Source organism: Coregonus clupeaformis, chromosome 16, assembly GCF_020615455.1.
Source record: "Coregonus clupeaformis isolate EN_2021a chromosome 16, ASM2061545v1, whole genome shotgun sequence".
Taxonomy (NCBI): Eukaryota; Metazoa; Chordata; class Actinopteri; order Salmoniformes; family Salmonidae; genus Coregonus; species Coregonus clupeaformis.
In genome coordinates, this window is record NC_059207.1 from 3,837,113 (window position 1) to 3,864,673 (window position 27,561).

Genomic DNA, 27,561 nt, shown 5'->3' on the forward strand with positions numbered 1-27,561 from the left:
ATGAGACGCTGTGTGTGTCTTAGCTTCCCCTCTACTCCATTTCTGTAATTGATCCGTTTTTTAAAGAGGAAAAACAAAGATCGGCCTCATCCAAATGCTATTTCTGAAGAAGAAGAAGAAGAAGAAGAAGAAGAAGAAGAAGAAGAAGAAGAAGAAGAAGAAGAAGAAGAAGAAGAAGAGCTGAGGCGATGGGGAGGAGAAAGAGGGAGAGGAGAGGAGTGACAGCAATAGAAATATGAAAAGAGTAGGAGAAAGGGGAATTCTCTGAGCGCTAAAGGGAGGAGGAGGTGGAGGAGAGGGAGAGGGTGGCGTAGGAATGGAGGGTAGGATAGAAATAGAGAGAGCGAGAGAGAAACAGGAACAGAAATTGTAACAAAGACAAGTGGATAAAACACAATGGCATCCGGTGGGAGACTTGATAGACAGGGAGCAAATAAAGCCTCAGCTACAAGAGGCCAGACAACGAACAGAGAGATCAAGAGAGCGAGAGAGAGGGGGACCAGCACGAAGAAAATAGAGATCAGAGAGAAAGAGTGGAGGGAAAGGAGGGAGCGATGGAGGGCTGAAGGCAGACAGAAAGAGAGAAGGAAAGAGAAAGCAGGAGAGAAAGAGAAGAGTGCACTTGTTTTTGGAGCTGTTATGAAGCAGTTGATATAGGATGGTCTTTGTTGGAGGGGGGCAGGGTTTTGTGCTTTCTCTCTCTTTTCACTCTTTCTCTTTCCCACCATTTCCAAGTAATCCTTCGTTGTGTCTTGAAGTAGCCTAAACTAGGCTGAAACTCAGAGAGGCCTGTCACTGAAAGATCACCATCTAGGCTGCTGATCACGCCAGAAAACAAGTCAGAATTACTACTAGGCTGAGTAGTAATGTCCTGTTGTTGTTGTTGCTGTTTTTTTGTCTAAACCCAGAGCTGAATAGTGCATGTCATTTTCAAATCAAATTTTATTTGTCACATACATGTGTTTAGCAGATGTTATTGCGGGTGTAGCGAAATGTTTGTGCTTCTAGCTCCGACAGTGCAGTAATATCTAACCCAATACACACAAAGTAATAGCATATATCCAATACACACAAAACTAGTAAGGAATGGAATTTAAGAATATATACATATATGGACAAGCAATGACAGAGCGGCATGGACTAAGATACAGTAGAATATTATAGAATAGAATACAGTATATACATATGAGATGAGTAGTGCAAGATATATAAACATTATTAAAGTGACTAGTGTTCCATTTCTTAAAGTGGCCAGTGATTTCAATAGGCAGCAGCAGCCTCTAATGTGCTAGTGATGGCTATTTAACAGTCTGATGGCCTTGAGGTAGAAGCTGTTTTTCATTCTCTCGGTCCCAGCTTTGATGCTCCTGTACTGACCTCGTCTTCTGGATGATAGCGGGGTGAACAGGCAGTGGCTCGGGTGGTTGATGTCCTTGATGATCTTTTTGGCCTTCCTGTGGCATCGGGTGCTGTATGTGTCTTGGGGGCGGGTAGGCAGACCGCACCACCCTCTGGAGGAGCCCTGCGGTTGCGGGTGGTGCAGTTGCCGTACCAGGCGGTGATACAGCCCGACAGGATGCTCTCAATTGTGCATCTGTAAAAGTTTCTTCACCACAATGTCTGCGTGGGTGGACCATTTCAGTTTGTCAGTGATGTGTATACCAAGGAACGTGAAGCTTTCCACCTTCTCCACTGCGGTCCGTCGATGTGGTTAGGGGGGTGCACCCTCTGCTGTTTCCTGAAGTCCACGATCATCTCCTTTGTTTTGTTTTGTTGACGTTGAGTGAGAGGTTATTTTCCTGGCACCACACTCCCAGAGCCCTCACCTCCTCCATGTAAGCGGTCTCGTCATTGTTGGTAATCAAGCCTACTACTGTTGTGTCGTCTGCAAACTTGGTGATTGAGATGGAGGCGTGCTTGGCCACGCAGTTATGGGTGAACAGGGAGTACAGGAGGGGGCTGAGCACGCACCCTTGTGGGGCCCCAGTGTTGAGGAGCAGCGAAGTGGAGATGTTGTTTCCTACCTTCACCACCTGGGGGCGGCCCGTCAGGAAGTCCAGGACCCAGTTGCACAGGGCGGGGTTCAGACCCAGGGCCTCGAGCTTAATGATGAGCTTGGAAGGTACTATGGTGTTGAATGCTGAGCTACAGTCAATGAACAGCATTCTTACAGTGGGGGAAAAAAGTATTTAGTCAGCCACCAATTGTGCAAGTTCTCCCACTTAAAAAGATGAGAGAGGCCTGTAATGTTCATCATAGGTACACGTAAACTATGACAGACAAATTGATATTTTTTTTCTCCAGAAAATCACATTGTAGGATTTTTTATGAATTTATTTGCAAATGATGGTGGAAAATAAGTATTTGGTCACCTACAAACAAGCAAGATTTCTGGCTCTCACAGACCTGTAACTTCTTCTTTAAGAGGCTCCTCTGTCCTCCACTCGTTACCTGTATTAACGGCACCTGTTTGAACTTGTTATCAGTATAAAAGACACCTGTCCACAACCTCAAACAGTCACACTCCAAACTCCACTATGGCCAAGACCAAAGAGCTGTCAAAGGACACCAGAAACAAAATTGTAGACCTGCACCAGGCTGGGAAGACTGAATATGCAATAGGTAAGCAGCTTGGTTTGAAGAAATCAACTGTGGGAGCAATTATTAGGAAATGGAAGACATACAAGACCACTGATAATCTCCCTCGATCTCGGCTCCACGCAAGATCTCACCCCCGTGGGGGTCAAAATGATCACAAGAACGGTGAGCAAAAATCCCAGAACCACACAGGGGGACCTAGTGAATGACCTGCAGAGAGCTGGGACCAAAGTAACAAAGCCTACCATCAGTAACACACTACGCCGCCAGGGACTCAAATCCTGCAGTGCCAGACGTGTCCCCCTGCTTAAGCCAGTACATGTCCAGGCCCGTGAAGTTTGCTAGAGTGCATTTGGATGATCCAGAAGAGGATTGGGAGAATGTCATATGGTCAGATGAAACCAAAATATAACATTTTGGTAAAAACTCAACTCGTCGTGTTTGGAGAATACTGAGTTGCATCCAAAGAACACCATACCTACTGTGAATCATGGGGGTGGAAACATCATGCTTTGGGGCTGTTTTTCTGCAAAGGGACCAGGACGACTGATCCGTGTAAAGGAAAGAATGAATGGGGCCATGTATCGTGAGATTTTGAGTGAAAACCTCCTTCCATCAGCAAGGGCATTGAAGATGAAACATGGCTGGGTCTTTCAGCATGACAATGATCCCAAACACACCGCCCGGGCAACGAAGGAGTGGCTTCGTAAGAAGCATTTCAAGGTCCTGGAGTGGCATAGCCAGTCTCCAGATCTCAACCCCATAGAAAATCTTTGGAGGGAGTTGAAAGTCTGTGTTGCCCAGCGACAGCCCCAAAACATCACTGCTCTAGAGGAGATCTGCATGGAGGAATGGGCCAAAATACCAGCAACAGTGTGTGAAAACCTTGTGAAGACTTACAGAAAACATTTGACCTGTGTCATTGCCAACAAAGGGTATATAACAAAGTATTGAGAAACTTTTGTTATTGACCAAATACTTATTTTCCACCATAATTTGCAAATAAATTCATTTTTTAAAATCCTACAATGTGATTTTCAGGAATTTTTTTTCTCATTTTGTCTGTCATAGTTGACGTGTACCTATGATGAAAATTACAGGCCTCTCTCATCTTTTTAAGTGGGAGAACTTGCACAATTGGTGGCTGACTAAATACTTTTTTCCCCCACTGTATATAGGTATTCCTCTTGTCCAGATGGGATAGGGCAGTGTGCAGTGTGATGGCAATTGCATCGTCTGTGGATCTATTGTGGTGGTAAGCAAATTGAAGTGGGTCTAGGGTGACAGGTAAGGCAGAGGTGATATGATCCTTAACTAGTCTCTCAAAGCACTTCATGATGACAGAGGTGAGTGCTACAGGGGGATAATCATTTAGTTCAGTTACCCTTGCTTTCTTGGGTACAGGAACAATGGTGGCCATCTTGAAGCATGTAGGAACAGCAGACTGGGAAAGGGAGAGATTGAATATGTCCGTAAACACACCAGCCAGCTGGTCTGCGCATGCTCTGAGGACGCGGCTAGGGATGCCGTCTGGGCCAGCAGCCTTGCGGGGGTTAACATGCTTAAATGTCTTACTCACGTCGGCCACTGCGAAGGAGAGGCCACAGTCCTTGGTAGTGGGCCTTGTCGGTGGCACTGTGTTACCCTCAAAGCGGGCGAAGGTGTTTAGCTTGTCTGGAAGTGAGACGTCGGTGTCGGCAAGCTACCCGGAACATATCCTAGTCCGCGTGATCAAAACAATCTTGAAGTGTGGATTCTGATTGGTCAGACCAGCGTTGTATAGTCCTTAGCATGGGTACTTCCTATTTGAGTTTCTGCCTATAGGAAGGCAGGAGCAAAATGGAGTCGTGGTCAGATTTGCCAAAAGGAGGGCGGGGGAGGGCCATCCCGGAAGTTCGAATAGCAATGATCGAGGATTTTAGCAGCGCAAGTACAACAGTCGATATGTTGATAGAACTTCGGCAGCCTAGTCCTCAAATTTGCTTTGTTAAAATCCCCAGCTACAATAAATGCAGCCTCAGGATATGTGGTTTCCAGTTTGCATAAAGTCCAGTGAAGTTCTTTGAGGGCCGTCGTGGTATCGGCTTGAGAGTGGATATAAACGGCCATGACTGTAACCAAAGAAAATTCTCTTGGGAGATAATACGGTCGGCATTTGATTGTGAGGTATTCTAGGTCGCGTGAACAAAAGCACTTGAGTTTCTGTATGTTACTACAATTACACCATGAGTTGTTAATCATGAGATATTTATTCCTGTCTGCACGATGAACTGAGAACCCATCTGGCTGGACTGATTTCGACAGAATATCCCCAGAGAGCCATGTTTCCGTGAAACAAAGTATGTTACAGGCCTTGATGTCTCTCTGGAAAGAAATCCTTGCCCGGAGCTCGTCGAGCTTGTTAACCAGAGACTAAACATTAGTGAGTAATATACTTGGAAGCGGTGGGTGGTGTGCGCGCCTCCTAAGTCGAACCAGCAGGCCGCTCCGAGTGCCTCTCCTCCGCCGGCGATGTTTTGGGTCAGCCGCTGGAATCAGTTAAATTGCCCTGGGGAGAGCAAACAAAGGATCTGCTTCGGGAAAGTCGTATTCCTGGTCATAATGCTGGTGAGTTACCGCCGCTCTGATATCCAATAATTTTTCCCGGCTGTATGTAATGATACAAAACACTTTCTGAGCTAATAATGTACAAAATAATACCGCAAAGTTTCCTAAGAGCTAGTCGCGAGGCCGCCATCCTCGTCGGCGCCAGGTACATGATCATCTGCACACACACACATCTGTTCTGTTGGGGCAGACAGGCAGACAGACTACAAAACAGAGGCAGGAAGACTTCAACTCCCATGATCCCTACTGTTACCACTAGACAACAACAACAACAACACACATAAGTTTGTCTTCATTCTCCAAATATTCTTCTGTTAACATACAATATAATTTTCACTGCTTTCGCGCGCACACACACACACACACACACACACACACACACACAGACACCCCCCTCACCCCCCTCAGTGCTGGTCTCCCCTGCTGTGTTTCCCAGGGCTGATCTCCTTTCAGCAGTCACGAAGGGTGTGTGTGTATGTGTGTATCTCCCAAGCAGGGTCTACTCTGATCTCACAGCAGTCAGTTGGTTCAAGGATCAGCCCACCACTGACAGGCCATCACAGGGTATGTGTCTGTGTGTGTGTGTGTGTGTGTTTGCGTGTGTGCATCCACACCGATCCTAATCTCCAGTCATTCAAACACAGTTCTCCTTAGGGTTTTATCTAACATTAGGATGATCTTTTATTTTTTATGAAATATCCTTGGAATGTTCTCCTAACATTCACTAAAATATTGTGCGCAACATCTGTAACAACCACCACAAAACATTCCCCAAACGTTCTCATTAGGGTTCCAGGTAATGTAATAACAAAATGTAGCAGTAATGTTTTCCCAGCAAACCAAAAAGCCACAGATGGAGGATGAAGACAACACCTGCTCCACTACCTCCATCGGCCGAGCCCAATCTGCCAGAGTCGTCGTCAGCCCCTGAAGAGGCTAGCATGTTAGCATGTCAGGCCATGAGGAGGTTAGCATGGCTACTGCTTCGACTTACACAGCCCTGCTAGCTCACCATCGCCCAGCTCCGCCTCGTCACGGTGTGCATGTCATCACAAGTCAGAATCCACCTGCGGATTTGCCTGCAGTTGACGAATCACCCACACAACCAAAAATGTGAGTGTTCCCCACTACAGTGATCAATGGAAAATCCTGGTGTTTCTCATGGAAGTGGTATGGACAGTTTTATTGGCTGGAATACAGTTCGATCAAGGGACGCTGTTTTCTGTAAAATGTGTAGACATTTTCCCAAGGCCACTATGGAAGGCTCATTTGTTAGAGACGGACATAAGGATTGGAAGCACCTTGGCGAGGCTTGCTTCAAACACCAGGCAAGCAAACCCCACTCTTTTGCACTGAATAAATGTTAAGGCTAAAGTGCAAGCCATCGCAATCAAAGCCGAGGTAATGTTTTAAATCAACTTAACCACGAGTCCATGGACTATTCATTTGTAGAGAGGAATCGTGATCACGTCAGTGGTTCTGAATATTGTTATGCTATGCGCTAAACAGGTCATAGCATTATGTGGACATAGGGAGAGTGAATTTTTTGAATGTTTTTAATTAATATCCAAATATGATACAAAAATTCAAAATCATCTAGAGCAGCTGCCCAAAAACGCTAGACTAATAAATCCAGCATTAACTGTGTTTATTCAGCAACGGCGTCGGAAAATGGGGGGAGGTCAGGAATTCCTATCCCTTATTAAAGTTTTGGACAGCTGCAGCCCTGACATTTTCCATAACATCAATAGACTACTAAGGGCCATCCCCACCCTTCCTATGACTTAATGTAGTGTTGAGAGACTATTCTCCACTACAGGCCGCATCAAAACATCCATCAGATCTTGCATGCTGACTGCACATATCAACAATTTAACCCTGTTGTCCTTTGAACGGGAACTCTTCGGATTATGATCAAATAATCTCCATCTTCAACACCAAGCCTAGGTGTCTACGCCTTGTGCTGTACAACGTGAAACACGAAAGAAAGGTAAGCCTTATTTACGATTTAACCTAATGTTTTCATGCCTGCCTTGGTAGGCCAGGCCTATATGTGTTAGATTCAAAGTGAGCTATTGTATTCATACCCGTTGTATGATGATTTCATGTTTTCATGGCTGAATGCCTGGAGTAGCGTTTGCTTATTCAAAGTGAGCTATTCATTTCATACCTGCCGTACTGTTCAAGATGTTTTCATATGGAAAAAATTTGCACTTTTGGGCACAATTTGAATGAATGAATGAAACCATGTTCAGGGCTTTCTATTCTTCCTTGCGTCTTTATGCAATAGTGCAATAAGCTGTTTACGCATATTCAAATCCAGAGCCGAGCTGGTGTCCTGCCGATGCGCTGACAATGGTCCTGAATCCACCTGTTGTGCCTGTATTGTGGATGGCTCCTTTGAGTGGGAGTGGTCGATCTGATCTGATAATATATTGATTATTTCATGAGGTTGGACAGTCGGACTGAACACGTCATCCATTATCTGTATTTTGTGACAGTATCATTTTTCAGATTTTTCACTTGTCTGCTGTTGTACAATCTCTCTCTTGCACTCTCTCTCAATATGTAGGTGATAGACATGTTGTGTATTTCATTGTTTGTTTACTGTCAGAGTAGGACTTGGACAGTCGGCCTGTTTTGTCAGCGGTGTTGTTGTTAAGTGGTTGTGTAGTTGCGCACTAGCGCTGCCTACTTGGTAATAATAACAGCTTGTTTGTCAAGGGACATTTGTTGTGTTTTTGGGTCACATTTGTCCTGTGTTATGCGTTAAATGATGCAATGTGATTGCACACATTTTCACTTCAATATGTCGGGCAGTGGTGTAGTGGAGGTTATACGCAGGTATACACTGTATACCCACTTTTTGTCAGTGGGCATTGCACATACTCACTTCTTAAGGGGCCCCTCAGGGGTGCGTGCTCAGTCCGCTCCTGTACTCCCTGTTCACCCATGACTGCATGGCCAGGCACGACTCCAACACCATCATTAAGTTTGCCGATGACACAACAGTAGTAGGCCTGACGATGAGACAGCCTATAGGGAGGAGGTCAGAGACCTGGCCGTGTGGTGCCAGGATAACAACCTCTCCCTCAACGTGATCAAGACAAAAGGAGATGATTGTGGACTACAGGAAAAAGAGGACCGAGCACGCCCCCATTCTCATCGACGGGGCTGTAGTGGAGCAGGTTGAGAGCTTCAAGTTCCTTGGTGTCCACATCACCAACAAACTATCATGGTCCAAACACACCAAGACAGTCGTGAAGAGGGCACGACAAAGCCTATTCCCCCTCAGGAGACTGAAAAGATTTGGCATGGGTCCTCAGATCCTCAAAAAGTTCTACAGCTGCACCATCGAGAGCATCCTGACTGGTTGTATCACTGCCTGGTATGGCAACTGCTCGGCCTCCGACCACAAGGCACTACAGAGGGTAGTGCGTACAGCCCAGTACATCACAGGGGCCAAGCTTCCTGCCATCCAGGACCTCTATACCAGGCGGTGTCAGAGGAAGGCCCTAAAAATAGTCAAAGACTCCAGCCACCCTAGTCATAGACTGTTCTCTCTGCTACCGCACGGCAAGCGGTACCGGAGCGTCAGGTCTAGGTCCAAAAGGCTTCTTAACAGCTTCTAACCCCAAGCCATAAGACTCCTAAACATCTAATCAAATGGCTACCCAGACTATTTGCATTCCCCCCCACCCACCCACCACCTCTTTTACGCTGCTGCTACTCTCTGTTTATTATCTATGCATAGTCACTTTAACTCTACCTACATGCACATATTACCTCAATTACCTCGACTAACCTGTGCCCCCGCACATTGACTCTGTACCAGTACCCCCTGTATATAGCCTTGCTACTGTTATTTGACTACTGCTCTTTAATTGCACCTGTACACAGCCCATTTGTAATTAGCCCACCCAACTACCTCATCCCCATATTGTTATTTATTTTGCTCATTTGCACCCGAGTATCTCTATTTGCACATCATCTTCTGCACATCTATCACTCCAGTGTTAATACTAAATTGTAAATATTTTGCACTATAGCCTATTTATTGCCTTACCTCCATAACTTACTACATTTGCACACACTATATATAGATTTTCTATTGTGTTATTGACTGTACGTTTTGTTTATTCCATATGTAACTCTGTGTTGTTGTTGTTTTTATCGCACTGCTTTGCTTTATCTTGGCCAGGTCGCAGTTGTAAATGAGAACTTGTTCTCAACTGGCTTACCTGGTTAAATAAAGGTTAAATAAATAAATACAGTTATTTGTTATTTATTTTTATTTGTTATTTTTTACTTATCTATTTTTTACTTAACACTTATTTTTCTTAAAACTGCATTGTTGGTTAAGGGCTTGTAAGTTAGCATTTCACTGTTGTATTCGGTGCATGTGACAAATACAATTTTATTTTATTTGATGCGTTTTAAGTTGTTAAGTGGAGGTATATGCCCTTTCAATTATGTAGTACAATAAAGAAATCATGCACGAAGTAGCCTACACAAATACAAATCACATGAAATATTAGGCAATATGGGTTTGAAAAGTGTGAGTGTGAAACCATAGCATAGGCCTATATTATTCAGCACCACGGGCAGGTAATGCGGCTTGGCCGGCGCTGGCTGAGCCCGCGAAAGTCGGATCAAAGATTTAAGCACTCCGCTCTGTTCTGACTCCTGATTTCACAATCACAATGAAAATTGTGCATTTATTTCCATGTTTCATGAGTTCTACAGTTTCGACTCTTTGTTTTGCTTCTCCATAGAAGAGCTTAAGGGACAGGCTATGGGGTTTAGACCAGGGCCCCCGACTCCATCCGGTAGCGATTACCATTTCCCCTATAGATGAAATAGCCACGGCCTACAGAAATCATGTGGCAAAGACTACAGCTTAGAAAAGCTATACAAGAATAGTAATATTAGGGTAGAAATATGTGGCAAACATAGTGTATGGAATTAGATGTAGCCTAGGACTTTTTTTGTAACCCATAAATCTCCTCTAGCAAAATGCACAATACAGAGATGAATCAGCAGTGACTAGCATCCAAGCCTTCAGCCGCTGTGAAGTGTAGGAACTCCTTGAGTATCCCGTTGTCATGTAACACACCACCACATAAATCTGTTCCTTTTCTTACCTTTCCGCCTATCTGGTCCTTTAGCCTAACATATCAGCCATAAGGGCTCTGGCCTATTATTTATATTGAACAAAAATATAAATGCAACAGGCAACAATTTCAAAGATTTTATTGAGTTACGGTTCATATAAGGAAATCTGTCAATTGAAATAAATTAATTAGGCCCTAAACTATGGATTTCACATGACTGGGTTATACATATATACATCTGTTGGTCACAGATACCTTAAATAAAAATAGGGACGTGGATCAGAAAACTAGTCAGTATCTGGTATGACGCCCATTTGCCTCATGCAGCGAGACACATCTCCTTCGCATAAAGTTGATCAGGGTATCTCTGTGCATTCAAATTGCCATCGATAAAATGCAATTGTGATTGTTGTCCATAGCTTATGCCTGCCCATATAATAACCCCACCGCCACCATGGGGCACTCTGTTCACAACGTTGATCAGCAAACCGCTCGCCAACACGACGCTGTCTGCCATCTGCACGGTACAGTTGAAACCGGGAGTCATCCGTGAAGAGCACACTTCTCCAGCGTGCCAGTGGCCATCGAAGGTGAGCATTTGCCCGCCGAACTGCAGTCAGGTCAACACCATGGTGAGGACGACGAGCATGCAGATGAGCTTTCCTGAGACGGTTTCTGACAGTTGTCCGGGTGGCTCATCTCAGACCATCCCGCAGGTGAAGAAGCCAGATGTGGAGATCCTGGGCTGACGTGGTTACATGTGGTCTGCGTACGTGACGCCGGTTGGACGTACTGCCAAATTCTCTAAAATGACGTTGGAGGTGGCTTATGGTAGAGAAATGAACATTCAACTCTCTGGCAACAGCTCTGGTGGACATTCATGCTGTCAGCATGTCAATTGCACGCTCCCTCAAAACTTTAGACATCTGTGGAATTGTGTTGTGTGACAAAATTGCACATTTTGGAGTGGCCTTTTATTGTCCCCAGCACAAGGTGCACCTGTGTAATGATCATGCTGTTTAATCAGATTCTTGATATGCCTAACCTGTCAGGTGGATGGATTATCTTGGCAAAAGATAAATGCTCACTAACAGGGATGTAAATATATTTGTGCACAAAATGTAAGAGAAATAAGCTTTTTGTGCGTATGGAAAATTTCTGGGATCTTTTATTTCAGCTGATGAAACATGGGACCAACACTTTACATGTTGCATTTATATTTTTGTTCAGTGTAATTCTGGATGTCATCTGGATGTATATCGCATTGCCATGATTGTAGGTCATTCAAAGTAGCCTACATCTGTTTCTCATATTATTTTTCACACAGAGCACCTTTCATTTGCCAGGCAGGTCGTTTGGGAAATGTTTGTCAAAAAGAAAGAATATCCACTTCTCCATGCACCACGACTACACCACTGATGTTTGGGTATTTTTTCTGGAATATGATGGCCAGTCACTTTTACTCAGGCCCAGCCCCACGGCAATTTCTGCCTACATTGTAGAATCATCCGCACAACTGGACAGATTTGGTGTTTTATGGTGTCCCCTACAATGTTCTCACCAGACTGTTTCTACCACTAATGAAACATTCTGGGAACTTTTTAAGAACAGATTAAATGTGTCCTAGAAATGTTCTTGCAACATCAGGCGAATGTTTTATACAAACATTCTATAATCATCAGCACGACTAGACAGTTTGTGTGTTATGAGAACCTTTGCCGTGACCTAATGAATGTTCTGGGAACTTTCACAGAACCAATTTTGGTTTGCTGGGTGAAACCCTACCTTCCACTAATGGGTTAAACTCTAGGTGAACGGAGTGGAACGGTTATCCGTCATGTTGGGTTGGGACTGAGACAGAAAACAGTGGGAATTGAACAGATGTCTGCTATAAATGATAACTGAAAAGCAACCGTTTCTGGGATTGGTTCCACTATACCAAATCCCACTCTAAATCTCTCTGCCCCCATCATCCTGTCACCGCCTAGCTACCATCAGTCTTTTTCTATAGGCTTCCACTTTCTATCAACCTAACCCAGGGATGGCCACTGGTCCTGTAGAGCTGCAGTGAGTGCAGGGTTTTGTTCCAGCCCAGCTCTAACACACCCCTTAACCTACACAGTATCCCACATCTCTAATATAGTACCTTCAAGTCATCCATATGACATCTACTCATATCGCCCTACTGTCTGACACTACAAACCAACACTTATAGTGTGTACTGGGGCCCATCAACATTTATCCCAACCCCCAATTTGAAAATACTTTATACTCCTCCCCCCTCAAGGTTTCTTCCTTCCAGGGAGTTTGCCCTGCCACTGTACAATACTACAGTTTGCACTGGAGCCTGATATGCTATGGAACTGAGCCAGTCTTCCTTGTTTCCCTGGGTCTCTTATAACTGTAACACACAGCCCCTCAGCACTGGCCAAGCGCAGACCACAAAGTGTGTCAAGACTTGGGCGGTTGGTATCTTGGCTGTGGTAGCCGACTGGTGATGAAGCACCAACTCTCTTCCTCTCTTTCTTTCTCGTTCCCCCTCTCTTTTTCTTTCCTGTCGTTGACTCTCTCTCTGTGAAAACTGTTGCCGTCAGCAGTTAACTGGAGACGGTGTGCTGTGGCCATCCAGGCAACGTTGACAGAACATTATAGGAACGTTAGATAGGCCACACAGAGTCTCTCTATAATGTTACAGTAATGTTAGGCTGACATGACAGGCATGCTGGTCTTCTCCAGTTACTGTACAGTGAAGTTCAGGCAAGTCTCCAGTCTCGCCGCTCAGCTCCTTTTCTTTTTCTCTACCCCTCCTTTTCTCCTCCTCTTCTCGCATCTTCTCTCCTTCTTTTCTATTCTCCTCTCTCCTCCTAGCTTGTCCTTCCATGTATCCACCTGTTATACTTCCTGTTCTATTCTAGTCTTGTGTCCTCTCATATTACATTGACATTCTAGTCATTGAGCAGACGCTTTTATCCAGAGTGACTTACAGTTAGTGTAGTGCTTCTACACCTGCATTACTAGCTGTTTGGGGTTTTAGGCTGGGTTTCTGTACAGCACTTCGAGATATTAGCTGATGTAAGAAGGGCTATATAAAATAAAATTGATTGATTGATTGATAGTCATCTTAAGATAGCTAGGTGAGACAACCCCATATCACAGTCGTTGTAAGTACATTTTTCCTCAATACAGAAATGATCAGCAAAATTAGTGCTAGTAGGAAAAGGGTGGGGGGAGGGGTTGGATAAGACTAAGATGTCTTATTTAAGATACTCTTTTAAGAGGTAAGGTTTAGCATAACAACTCCAGGGTTCCATCTTGGGTTTGCCTGTCCACGTACAGTTGAAGTGGGAAGTTTACATACACCTTAGCCAAATACATTTCAACTCAGTTTTTCACAATTCCTGACATTTAATCCTAGTAAAAATTCCCTGTTTTAGGTCAGTTAGGATCACCACTTTATTTTAAGAATGTGAAATGTCAGAATAATAGTAGAGAGAATTATTTCTTTCAACTTTTATTTATTTCATCACATTCCCAGTGGGTCAGAAGTTTATATACACTCAATTAGTATTTGGTAGCATTGCCTTTAAATTGTTTAACTTGGGTCAAACGTTTCGGGTAGCCTTCCACAAGCTTCCCACAATAAGTTGGGTGAATTTTGGTCCATTCCGCCTGACAGAGCTGGGGTAACTGAGTCAGGTTTATAGGCCTCCTTGCTCGCACACACCTTTTCAGTTCTGCCCACAAATGTTCTATAGGATTGAGGTCAGGCCTTTGTGATGGCCACTCCAATACCTTGACTTTGTTGTCCTTAAGCCATTTTGCCACAACTTTGGAAGTATGCTTGGGGTCATTGTCCATTTGGAAGACCCATTTGCGACCAACATTTATCTTCCTGACTGATGTCTTGAGATGTTGCTTCAATATATCCACATCATTTTCCTTCCTCATGACGCCATCTATTTTGTGAAGTGCACCAGTCCCTCCTGCAGCAAAGCACCCCAACAGCATGATGCTGCCACCCCCGTGCTTCACGGTTGGGATGGTGTTCTTCGGCTTGCAAGTCCCCACTTTTTCCTCCAAACATAACGATGGACATTATGGCCAAACAGCTCTATTTGTGTTTCATCAGACCAGAGGATATTTCTCTAAAAAGTACAATCTTTGTCCCTATGTGCAGTTGCAAACCGTAGTCTGGCTTTTTTATGGCGGTTTTGGAGCAGTGGCTTCTTCCTTGCTGAGCGGCCTTTCAGGTTATGTCGATATAGATACTTTTGTACCTGTTTCCTCCAGCATCTTCACAACGTCCTTTGCTGTTGTTCTGGGATTGATTTGCACTTTTCGCACCAAAGTACGTTCATCTCTAGGAGACAGAACGCGTCACCTTCCTGAGCAGTATGACGGCTGCGTGGTCCCATGGTGTTTATACTTGCGTACTATTGTTTGTACAGATGAACGTGGTACCTTCAGGCGTTTGGAAATTGCTCCCAAGGATGAACCAGTCTTGGCTGATTTCTTTTGATTTTCCCATGATGTCAAGCAAAGAGGCACTGAGTTTGAAGGTAGGCCTTGAAATACATCCACAGGTACACCTCCAATTGACTCAAATTATGTCAATTAGCCTATCAGAAGCTTCTAAAGCCATGACATCATTTTCTGGAAATGTCCAAGCTGTTTAAAGGCACAGTCAAATTAGTCTATGTAAACGTATGACCCACTGGAATTGTGATACAGTGAATTATAAGTGAAATAATCTGTCTGTAAACAACTGTTGGAAAAATTTATTGTGTCACGCACAAAGTAGATGTCCTAACCGACTTGCCAAACCTATAGTTTGTTAACAAGAAATTTGTGGAGTGGTTGAAAAACGAGTTTTAATGACTCCAACCTAAGTATATGTAAACTTCCGACTTCAACTGTATGTCTTACACAGAAATAGACATCTCCACTGTACACAGAGTGACTAACCCACTAAGAGACTTACAATGGAAGAAGTGGAGTACAGTGTGTCTTCTTCCAGGATTTAGTTAGTAATTAGAGGGAAAATACCCAGACAGCCAAGACATCAGTATGTTTTGTGTTGTTTCAAAACACTGATAATAGACTTGTGATGTGATGTCTGGGAATGAGAGATATGATGTGTGTGTGTGCGTGCATGCCTGCGCGCACTTGTCTGCATGTGTGTGTGTGTGCGCATGTGTGTGTATCCCCGTGAGAGGAGACGGAGAACAAAGATGAGATTCTGAGACATCAGCAGAGATCCTGTGCCCAGAGGCAAAGCTGCTGTAACAGGAGCCAAGGCCTGTGTACTGCAGGAGCACACAACATCAGAGAGAAAGAGAGAGAGATGGGAAAGAGAGATAGAGAAAGAGAGGGGGGGGGAGAACGAGAGGGGCTAAAAGGAGAGAGAGAGAGAGAGAGAGGCAGAGAGAAAGATGGAGAGAGAGAGAGAGAGAGAGAGAGAGAGAAAGGGGGGGTATAGAGAACTCAGAGAAAGGCAAAGAGAGGGAGAAAGGAGAGGTGGAAGTGAAGGGGACAAGAGAAAGGAAAGAGTACAAACACAAGAAGGAGAAGAGAAAATAAAGTGCACTCAATAAAACAAATTAGAAAATGAACAGAGGGAGAGTTGAGTGCACACATACACCACAACAGAGCTACCACTCCATCTTCCTCCACCATCAACCTGACACTACCATTAAGAGTGCACTCTGGCTATCTCTTCTTACAGCTACTACCTAGCGTCATCTTCTCTCCATTGGAAGAGAACTCACTATAGCCATCCATAAGCATTTGGAGCCTAATGTATCAAAGTTCTATATAAATGCAGTTATTCATATTTTAATTACAACTATTACACACAAGGGTCCCATCAACACACAGTACATTGTAACCTTGATTCCCATAATCATTATAAGTTATGTAGAAAGTATAATATATCGTATATTTACATTTGACATTTTAGTCATTTAGCAGACGCTCTTACCCAGAGTGAGTGCATACATTTTTCATACTGGCCTCCCGTGGGAATCAAACCCACAACCCTGGCGTTGCAAGTGCCATGCTCTACCAACTGAGCTACAGGAGGCTACAGGAGGATATGACGTTGTCTACTCTTTCCAAAGCAGATATCCGGTATAGTCTGGCTGTAGGTTAGGTAACATGTTAATTTGTGCTGGTTACACGCTTGGCATGTAAGGTCGAAGACACCACTTTCCATGGAAATGCTATTGTTCTGCTTTACTGTAAATATAGTTGTTTGTCAGGGTTTGTATTGTGCTGTATTATAGGTACAGTGGGGTCCGAAATAAACGACACCCTTGATAACGACGAGCAATAATGACCATATAAAATACATTATTCAAATACTGAGCTTTATTGTATGCTAAAAGAAATGGGGAAATTATATTATTTTATACCAATACAATTGCTCAGAGTGAAGACATCAAAACTATGAAATAACACATATGGAATCATGTAGTAAACAAAAAAGTGTTAAAGAAATCAAATTATATTTTATATTTGAGATTCTTCAAATAGCCACCCTTTGCCTTGATGACAGCTTTGCACACTCTTGGCTATTTGAATAATCTCAAATATAAAATATATTTTGATTTGTTTAACACTTTTTTGGTTCCTACATGATTCCATATGTGTTATTTCATAGTTTTGATATCTTCCCTATTATTCTACAATGTAGAAAATAGTAAAAATAAAGAAAAACCCTGGAATGAGTAGGTGTGTCTAAACTTTTGACTGGTACTGTATGTGTGGGGTACAGAGATGAGGTGGTAATTCAAAAATCATGTTAAACACTATTATTGCACACAGAGTGAGTCCATGCAACTTATTATGTGACTTGTTAAGCACATTTTTACACCTGAATATAATTAGGCTTGCCATAACAAAGGGGTTGAATACTTATTGACAATGTTCCCTCTAAGCTCCCCGAGACTGCCACGCAGAAGAAATATCAGCCTGCACAGAGAAACACGAGATTGAACTTCACTCAACTCTCTAGTTTTCCCCATTAGTTAACACTATGAACGTTTCCCTCTACTGTGCGAATTGCGATCGAATCAATGCAATATTAGCCACTTTCAATGCAACATACCAAAACAAAACAAACTATGCAAGAGATTTTCTTGTATGCAGAGAGCATTGATGTAGGATTCTACTACATTGACAGGCCCGACTCAGGCCCATACTCTACACAGACCAGTGCACCATTACCAATCAGAGCTGCAGTATCCCTATATGCAAATAGACCATTGCCATATATGGATCTGTGCCATTCACTTTGACTGTGTTTACAGCACGACTGTGTTTACAGTTTTGAGATCAATGCAAGAGCTGCATGTACATTTGTTCATATTCTTTGCTAGTAAGTGAATTATTAGCCCAGTTATAGAGAATTTATAGTCAGCAATGGGGGAGTGGTTGCTTCCTACAAGAGCACAAAACGTGTGCATTTCTAGCCATCTTTGAAAAGCAAGTCAGGTAAAGAGCGTTTTTTCTGTCTTAAAGGGGCTGTGTTGTGTTTTGAGACATGCTTGAATAAGTAGCCAATAGGCAGAGGGTAACATAATTTGTCTGATTCTCTGTAATAATGGTATGGGAATAGTAATGCATTTTAGTTTGTAAAGTGGTTTCTTGCGTTGCGTCGTGCCTAAGAACAGCCCTTAGCTGTGGTATACTGGCCATATACCACACCTCCTCGGGCCTTATTGCTTAAATAACCTCCTTCCAAACACCTGAACCTAGGAGACAGCATCAAGAAGAGCTAGTCATGACTTACAGTTGTCCTTTAGTTTACCTTTCAAAATGAAAAATACTGAACAACAATGTTTTCTTCTTTGCTTTGGCTTGAATATGATTAATTGAATGATTAGTGTATGCTTTCTGTTCACTCATTCAAACTAGAAATGGTTTCTCCAGCATTGAAATTATTCAATAAAAAGACTGCCTTGCACAGAGACTGGACCATTGAAGCACTAGGGCCCAATCCCAAATCGTTCCCTAAACCCTGCGCCCTATGCATCTGAGAGGAATTGATAGGCTAGGTGGAAGTTTCACCATATTGCTTATACCAATCAAATCCTCTCAGATCTCTACAAGTGCATATGGGACGATTTGGGATTGGCCCTCAGGGTCCACTTAGGTGATATAGCACTGACCGGACATTTAGTCGTTACAGGAAGTCAGAGGGATATTAACAGGAAGAAGATGTTACAGTAGTACTCATACTTGGGCTATGTCCCAATTATCTCTCCTCCATCCCAAAGTGTGCACTTGTTCACTTCCCTTTACTGATTTGAAAGGAATGACTGGTATAAAGAAATTTGGTGTAAACTTCCACTAGCAAATGCCTTCACCAATCCAATGCTTTAAGATTTGTGGGAAGTAGTGAAAGAGTACACACTTAAGCAGAAAGAAAATGGGATGCACCCAGGCCCTTATTCAGGAGGTCCCGACATCTAACAACATTAACTTAGAAATGCATTCTCTTTCGATGTATGATGTAGCCTATTCTGCCTTCAGTTTGACAGGAATATCTAGCGAATAAAGGTATAATTTCAGCTCAACACATTACATTTCTATCTGCAACTTTGTAAACATAAGTTATATGCTCCTGAATAACCTCCAGGAGTTAGTATTTAGGAGTTATTTATGAGTTAGTTTCCAGGTTCTAGAAAGGTGACATGGGAGAAGGTCTAATACACAGGTATGGATTAGTATTTGACGATTGGACAATTCAGTGATGTTATGTGGGTAAGCATAGGTCTGCTATAGTAAAACTTTATTTTCATGAAGGTAATGAAGCATCAGAAGTTGGCCCATAAACAGGTAGGTAGACCTATCTAGTAGCCAGCTCAACTTTGGGGCTGTGTCAATATGTTTGAGCAAAGAGAAACTCACTTTCCCACCAACTCTTCATAACCTTCACTTAAAAAATAGCCAAGAAATATCAAAAGAACACCCAAGAGAAAAAGATTCCCTTTCGTACACTCAAAATGAGCTGTAAGAAAAAGATAATCCATCATATCGACAGCAGCCATTTTCTTATGGTCAAGAAACGATTCCAAAAGGCAAGATGGAATCATCTCAACTGTGTGTTAACGTGTTGTAGCTAATAGTGTTGTCGTGTCTGTTTCTATTGAGAAAAGTCACCAGGAAGAGATCTTCATTCTGATAAACAGAAGATTACGCTCTCTCCATTTCTCCCTCGCTTTCTCTATTTGACTCACCTAATAATACTATTCTCACCTTGACTTTTGAAGCTAGGTCCATGCACTATGGTCCAACCGTTAGTTATGTTTCAATAACTATTCAGCTGTATAACATAATGACATAACTTGCATTAATGTTGTGGGAGGCACAATAATGATGGAAGAAAGTTGTTGTCTCCCTGCCTAGTCAGTCAGTCAACATGTCTGAAAGATGTTTTTTCTATAATAAATCAACTGTAGAGACGACACAATGTTGATTTCATAACTATTATATTGGCCAAGGCCTGTCATCAAACGTTTTCTCACAGACTGACCAGAATATAATGTGTGTTCTTTGTATTGTTAATAAATGTGAAGATTCTGAGACACCAACACATTGTATATATTTAAATATATATCTTATAACTCATAGCTAATCAATGTGTGGCTTTTTATTTTTTCCTCGAACTATATATCCCCAAAAAGACTTCAAAACAAGAAAAAAGGAAAAACATGCAACGAAAAATACCTTCATCTCTCGGTCTGTTCATTGTAGACTCATCATGTTTTTTTGTGAGCGGACCTAGGGTGCAAGAAAAAAGGGGGGAAAAAGAGAAAAGAGAAAATTCAAAAAAGTTTACTGGCAAAAAAAATGCAAAGAAAAAAATCAAAAAAGAAAAGAAGAGCAAAAAAGACAAATCAGCAAGAATTTTTCTTTTCTTTTTAAAAAGAGGACAAAAACAAAACAAAAACGCATCATCACAGACACATTACAAGAAAAGACAACAAACGCTTTTGTCAAGAGAAAAGAAGGAGCCCCTATATCTGAAGATTCAGCACTCCTTCTCACCCGGGAGAAACGGATCAATTAGTTGTCATTGGTTGTTAACTAGTTGTTTATTGGTTGTGCTGCCCTTTCTGAACCCCTGTTTTGTTATTTGTGTTCAAGTTGTGTTTCTGGCTTCAGGGGACCATAGTAAAAATCAATGGAAGGAGAAATAGAGAATGAGGTTCTGTGGTTAGAAAAACAATACCCACCCTTACTTTCACCTTTCCCCCTCAGAACCCCAAAAAGGAACGTCGGGCATAGAGGGGTACCAAAAGGGAGGGGTGGGCCTTGTCAAGACGCCCTCACCCATAACCTACAATAACATAATTAACCCGTTGTTGTGATTCATGAGTAGCGTGACATTTTTTCACACAAACACTGATACACTCCTTCCTTTTCCATCTGTCCCTTTCACAGGAGACATGTAAACTGTAGCATGATGTGATGCACTACAGTTCCAACAATGCATTGTACTACAACATAAACAATATGAACACATTAGATTAAAACGTTTTTGGGGTTAAAACACACAACAAAATGATATCTTTATTAGTCAGCCACAATGAAAGGAACCTGTAATGATGAGAAATCATGTTAAACATGCGTTAGAAAAACGTGGAAAGGGACAAAGGTATGCAGTGTGTGTGTGTGTGTGTGTGGCTTAGACGTAACCCTCAAAGTCATCCCCCCAGTGAATTCGTAATTACATGTATTGCGCACAACAGGCTGTGTGTCAATTAGAAATGACATGTAGCTTGATGCTAGTTAACGGAGTGTTTGCTGTGTGGTGGGTAAAATGCTCATGTAATTCGATCCGCATCTGCCCACCAGCTATTATTGGCAAACGGAGGAGAGGGAGAGAGAGAGAGAGAGAGAGGGAGAGAGATAGAGGGAGAAAAAGGAGAGAGAACAGAAAGGGATGCTTCGCTCCTCCCCTCTCCTCCTCTCTTCTCTCCTCCTCTCTTCTTCTCTCTTCTCTTCTTCTCTCTTCTCTTCTTCTCTCCCCCATCGGTGAAAGTTGGCTGCTGAGGAACTAATCTTGTGATATGCAAAACAACTATAATAATAATAATAATAACTATCAGGGAAGGGCCAAATAGGAAAGTGGCCTGAGCTAACAGGAAGCACCATCAGCTGCCTAGGAGGGAACCAATGGGCAGGACTCTGATATGCTGACAACCAGGAAGTCTGTCTGTCTGTGTGATTTGTGGACCAATGAAGTTATATGTAACTGCAGTGACAGCTAAAAAATATCCAAATAAATGTCGTTAACTTATTGCAGCCAGGACTCGAAACTGATCTAAGGATAGGATTATGGTTAACTAGAGGTAAATGCTTGGGAAATAAAACTCATTCAAGGAAAACTAATAGGATTATAACTGATGAATGTACTTTGTCCATGGGTTATGGCCTCACATGGTAAAGATATTGGAGGTCTTAGAATGGTTATAGCGTAGGGATAAGCCTGTATATAGACATCCATAAGAGTGTGTGATGGTATGGTTAACTGTGTTGAAATAATCAATCAATTGAACCCATGGTAAAATTGTTTACGAATGTACAACTTTTGGAAAAACCTGCAGAATTGCAACCCTTCATGATGATGGCTGGAAACAGCTGTGCAAATAAAATGCGGCATGTCAACTTGTCTGGCATATCCTGTATGTACCTCATTCAGCATAACAAGATGCCTATTTCTAAACTGTAAAAAGAGAGAAAGATGGATGCACAACAGATGGAAAAGCCCCAGTCAATGAATGCCTCACTCATACAGTCCCCTGTATTTAAGTATCTTACAGTCACTCAGGGTAGTTAAGAGGCGTCATTAGTGTTTACCAAAGCATTTTAGGACATAAAAAGTAGACGGAAAACTTTGGCAGAAGTAATTTTGTGAAGTGCTAAAAACAAGTATAAAATGAAACAATAACAGGGTTTGTTTGTAGGGTAGAGTGTTAGAATGTTATTAGAAACACTTTTGACATCCATCGTGGTACAGTAATTGACAATTGTACAATTTACGGTCCAGTTAATAAAGAAAAACGACCATAGTCCTCTGTTTCATTACAAACCCTTCTCCTCTATGACCTCCCCCTCTTTCTCCTTTACTTTCCTCCAGGTTGTCTAAGTGCAGAACAAACCTGGGTTCAAATACTATTTAAAATCTTTCAAATACTTTAAAGCTCACGAACAGTCAAAATCATGTTTTTCATGAAATTGGATGATATTGGGATGAAACCAGATCAAAGTATGATGATCAAAGTATGCAAAATGACTGATGCTTCTACATTGATAAAGTTTGATCATAAAGTTACTGGTCCTTAACTCTCAATTTAATACACTAATGTTAACATGATATTCTCTTACCTAATTTAAATAAGTGCCGCCTTGTAAAAGAATTTGACTGTAGGGTGTCAGCAAATACAATTTTAAGTTTACACTATTCATCTATGGCAAAAATACTTATATGTCTCCCCTTTCATCTGTTACTGGTGTTCGCTAGTTACTGGCTAGCTACAGCAGGTCTTCAACCAGCATGGTACAAAAGGGTGGAAGGATTATTCAAAAACTCTGACGCAGTTGTCAAGTCAACACATCCGTCAGTGCTGCTGTGAACCGCAACACAAGAGACATGCCAAATGGGAGATGTATACAAAAATTAACATAATTGATGCAATTTCAATGTTTGAGTTGCTTTGTGTTTCACCAAATTAGCTTGAGAATATTTTACTGCAACACTGCTCACTGCATCCAAGTTTCTTGACATAGGCGTTTCAAAGAGCTGTCAGTCAAGGCGAGCTCATGAATAAAAGCTCTGCGCCCGCTCAGCCTGTCTTTTCAAACTTCCTGGTAGTTAGCTATGAGAGAAAAAGTACTTTTTCAATTTTGGGGGGCATTTCTATCCCCCCAAAATATTATGATGATATTTTAGTCACTCAAAAGGCAATTTTACATGGGAATCAGAATGACTGTTCGGGGCCTTTAAGCCGTTTGCTCTGGCCTGCCTGGAGTGCCATACGGGTGGGGTTTACCGTATTCTGAGCATTCTATTGGTTCCATAGAGCCAGGCAAGCTCAATAAAGCACAGCTAAAGTATTTGAAATGATTTTGAATAGTATTTGAATCCAGGGCTGGTGCAGAGCAGCTCACTGACTGTGAAACAGGTTACGTAACATTTTAATGAAGTTCTACTTCCACCTCTAACCACACACAGCAGCAAGCGCACAGCACCGCAGGCTCTTCCCCCCAGCTATAGCTACAGCTACAGTACGGACCACTCACAGTGTGTGTGTGTGTGTGTGTGTGTGTGTGTACCCGAGTGTGTGTGTGTGTGTGTGTGTAAGAGAGTCTCAGTCTGTGTGTGTATGAATCCGTTTTTGTGTGTCTGCGTAAACCTGTATGTGTGTGTGTGTGTATGTCAGAGTTGCATGTGTGTACTGACAGTGTGTGCATGGTGTGTGCACGTGCATCTATTAATATGTGCACGCTAGCGACACAGACTAAGAATAAGTATAGTCTAGGTGGTGACAATGTAACCCAGCAGACAGCAGTGTGAGTGGATGGGAGTGTCACTGACAGGCTGTAAGTGAACTAAAAAGATGAATGATGGACGTCGGGTTGAGAGGAGTACAGGGGAGAGTATGTGTGTGTCTCTCAGTAGTATGAGTAACGTGTTTTGTTTATGATGACTCACACATGATGCTTCTCGCTCCCAGCCTCTCTCAGGCTCCCCCTTCCTCACCCCTCCTCCCCCATACGAAAGAGTGAGTCGGCCACCCACCCATTCTGTGGCGCACGCCTTGTCAGCAGATGGCCACGCTGTGTGTGTACCATGACGCTATCTCTGACACTATCTATTAATAGCATATTTACAACGTGTGGAAAAATCACCATGTATGATTCATTGGTTTAGTCTGTCTGGTTCAGTAGTAGAAGGCATTCAATCTGGCGTTAAATACACTCTCTACATTCTTTTATAAAGCCCATCTAGAAAGACTGTTGAGGTTATTGAATAACATGGATAGATCACACATCTCTATTTGTTGTCCAGTGTTCCAGCCTGAGATGAAACTCATTTATTCTCTCTCTCCCTCCCTTCCTCCCTCCCTCCTTTGTCTCAATGCTTCAACAGTGTCTGAGAATTATAGATCTAGTCTTGCAGAAGAGAGAGAAGGCGAGAGAGAGAGAGAGAGAGAGAGATCAGGGAACAAGGGACACTAACACAGATGGGTCTCTGAATAGAGCGAGAACGAGAGAAGGAAAGATAGAGCGAGCAATACAGATGTGTGTTTGAAAAGCAAGGGATGGTGTGAATGAGGTAGGAAGCAAGGTGAGACGCCAGGAGAGATTGCCGGTTGAATAGACAGAAGTAGAAACAGAGATGGGTATAGAGAGAGCTCATTTGAAAGAGAGGAGTGGAAAAGAGAGGAGTTCAGAAATAGAAAGTGTGGAAATAAAAGGTGAGGAAAAAAAGGAAGCTAACAAGTAGTATTTGAAACTAAGATAACCAGTGTGAAAAATACAGATATTTATAACAGAATGAGAATGGGAGGTGAGAGAGAGAGAGAGAGAGAGAGAGAGAGAGAGAGAGAGAGAGAGAGAGAGAGAGAGAGAGAGAGAGAGAGAGAGAGAGAGAGAGATATCCTGGCAGGTAGCCAGATAGTGACATTTACGGAACGGTGACGATCGAGAAGGCATGAAGGTTAAAGCCATTTTCTCCCCATGCAACCAGTCAAAGCCACAATGTGTGTGTCCCTCTCTCTCTGCGAGTGTGTATGTGCATCTGCTATTCATTCATGCATATGAATCTGTAGCTACCATGTGTCTGTGCATTCGTGCCTGCGTCTGTGTCTGCCATGTTTCTGCCATGTCTCTGCCATGTCTCTGCCATGTCTCTGCCGTGTGTCTGATGTTTGGCCCTGCCTGTCTCTTAGTGTGATCCCTGTGTTCCTCCCCAGCAGAGGGACTAATCTGGGGGTTTACTGGGTAATCTACCCCGTTTTGAGGGACAATATTTATCCTCCGTCTCTGGGAAGCGATGCCCTAAATCCTATTACAATCAAACAGAACATGTCTTCTAATCAGATAGATTTAAGCTGCGTTCAGAGCCCGCCTTTTGAAAACTTTTTGGAACGTGTTGTATGTGTTTTGTGAGGTTTAGTCTTTTGGCAACTCTTGAAGGACATAGTTATTCCTTCATCAACTTCAAGGTAATATCGAGGGAATGTGGATAGGTATTTAGAAAAATATGTCTGTAACTTTATTTTCCTCTCCTTTGTTTCACCTCCCCCTCTCTCTTCCTTTCTCTCTCCATCCCTCACTCTATCACTCCTCCCTGGTCCCTGCCTCATAAAAGTGTATTCTACCCTAGAGGGCTGCATTGGAACACTGTCTCTATATGAAATGTGGTTTCTAATACCCACCCAGTACACAGGGGCAGTGAAGACATTGGAAACAAAAGGGGGGAAAAGTTCCATTCTAGGTCAAAGGCCTAGAAAATGTTGTAGAAATCAGACAGATACTTATCCTCCCTGTGTGTGTGTGTGTGTGTGTGTGTGTGTGTGTGTGTGTGTGTGTGTGTGTGTGTGTGTGTGTGTGTGTGTGTGTGTGTGTGTGTGTGTGTGTGTGTGTTTGGTGTATAGCTAGTTCAGCAGGCCATCGATTAACATCCTCTAGTCATTCATTGTTTTCCCTGAACAGCAGAGGGTACAGTAAGTCTATTTGTTCATTACCTGAGGGTCAGGGGCTTGGAGCCTTAGTATTGACTTGTGTTCTCATATGTGTAGGCTACATGTCAACAGTTTGTATACATCAGTGATATGCTGATGGAGGTTTACCTTTAGATAACACCCCCCCTCCTATCTATCCCTTTGTCTTGCTTTTTTTTTTTATTCTCTCTGTTTCTGCCCCTCCATTCAGCACTCTGGGAGGCACTGTGAGCAGTGGGCTCTGGCAGTGGCGCCGCTGTGTGTGTGAGAGGTGAGAGGAGGAGAATAAAAGGGGGTTAGGCTCATTTGCATTCACAGCCACTAGCCACCTCAGCTACAGCAAGCTCTGAAGAGACGGGCCTTTGAGCAGGGGAGAGAGAGAGAGAGAGAGAGAGAGAGAGAGAGAGAGAGAGAGAGAGAGAGAGAGAAAGAGAGAGAGAGAGAGATAGCAAGAGAGAGAGAGAGAGAGAGACACACACAGAGAAAGAGAGAGAGAGACGGAGTGGGGGGGAGAGAGAAGAGAGATAGAGAGTGAGTGTGAAAAACAGTGAAAGATAAGACCGATGAGTGAGATATGTGGGGTATGATGCAGTGTGTGTGTGTGTCTGTGTGTGTGTGAGTCAAAGATAGGTAGCCTAAAGGAAAACCAATACAATTATTAAATCAGCGTATAAGAATATCAGAATATGCCCAACACATTGTGTAGACCTATGCTGACACTTCTACAAAAAACATCTTACAAACTATATTCATTTTTTCTTTCCCAAGGTGAATTCAAGAACAAGTGACAATGGATGCATTGAACACTGCTATGCCCTGAATCTGTTCCCTTTCAATTTATCTCCACACAGATGGATAACTGATGTAGAATCAGTAATGATACATTCAAAGACTCCTTGATTCCCTCGTGGAACTTATTATGCACCACAAGAATAGAACCAACACTGTGTCTGCATCATAAATGGTCCCTATTTAGTGCACTGCTTTTGACAAGGGCCCATAGGGCTGTGGTCAAATGTAGTGCACTATGAAAGGAATAGAGTGCCAGTTTGGAGGCAGGCTGTGTGTAGCTACTTTCTTCTATAACTATCTCAAAAGATATCTTATTTTTTGAAAATATTTATTCCTTTTTGTTGTCAAGGTTAACTAAAACAAAACAGTGCCAGTTGGTATAGATCTTAGTACGATAGATCTGCATCCATTTCCACACAGGTGTGTGATCTAGAATCATAGATCTGGATTCCCTAAAGGGACCCATTTTAAACTATATAAAACTATCCAGGGATGGTATGAGATTATAGTGTCACGTCAAACCATTTCCCTGGGGTAAGAAGATCATCTAAATACAGTGTCTGGTATAAAAATCCCATTTCTATCTTCACTGCTCATCCAGATCGTATGTTGAAGATTGGAGATTGGATGGTGGTGCGGTTTTTCCCTTAAGTTAGCAAAAATGAAAGGGGTGACCATGTAGAAACAGATGGGAAGAGAGGGGTGGGGAGGAG

General features: G+C 42.7%; 1 protein-coding gene across 2 annotated transcripts in view; it reads right to left on the minus strand.

Annotated features, from left to right (window-relative positions):
- Positions 1-27,561, minus strand: part of LOC121572161 (neuroligin-2) — a 129,268-nt gene that overhangs the window by 96,980 nt on the left and 4,727 nt on the right. For both annotated transcript variants that reach the window (XM_041884095.2, XM_045225588.1), the window contains exon 2: positions 20,052-20,105. In XM_041884095.2, coding sequence (XP_041740029.2) covers positions 20,052-20,105 — 54 coding nt within the window. The remainder of the gene's footprint in view (positions 1-20,051; positions 20,106-27,561) is intronic.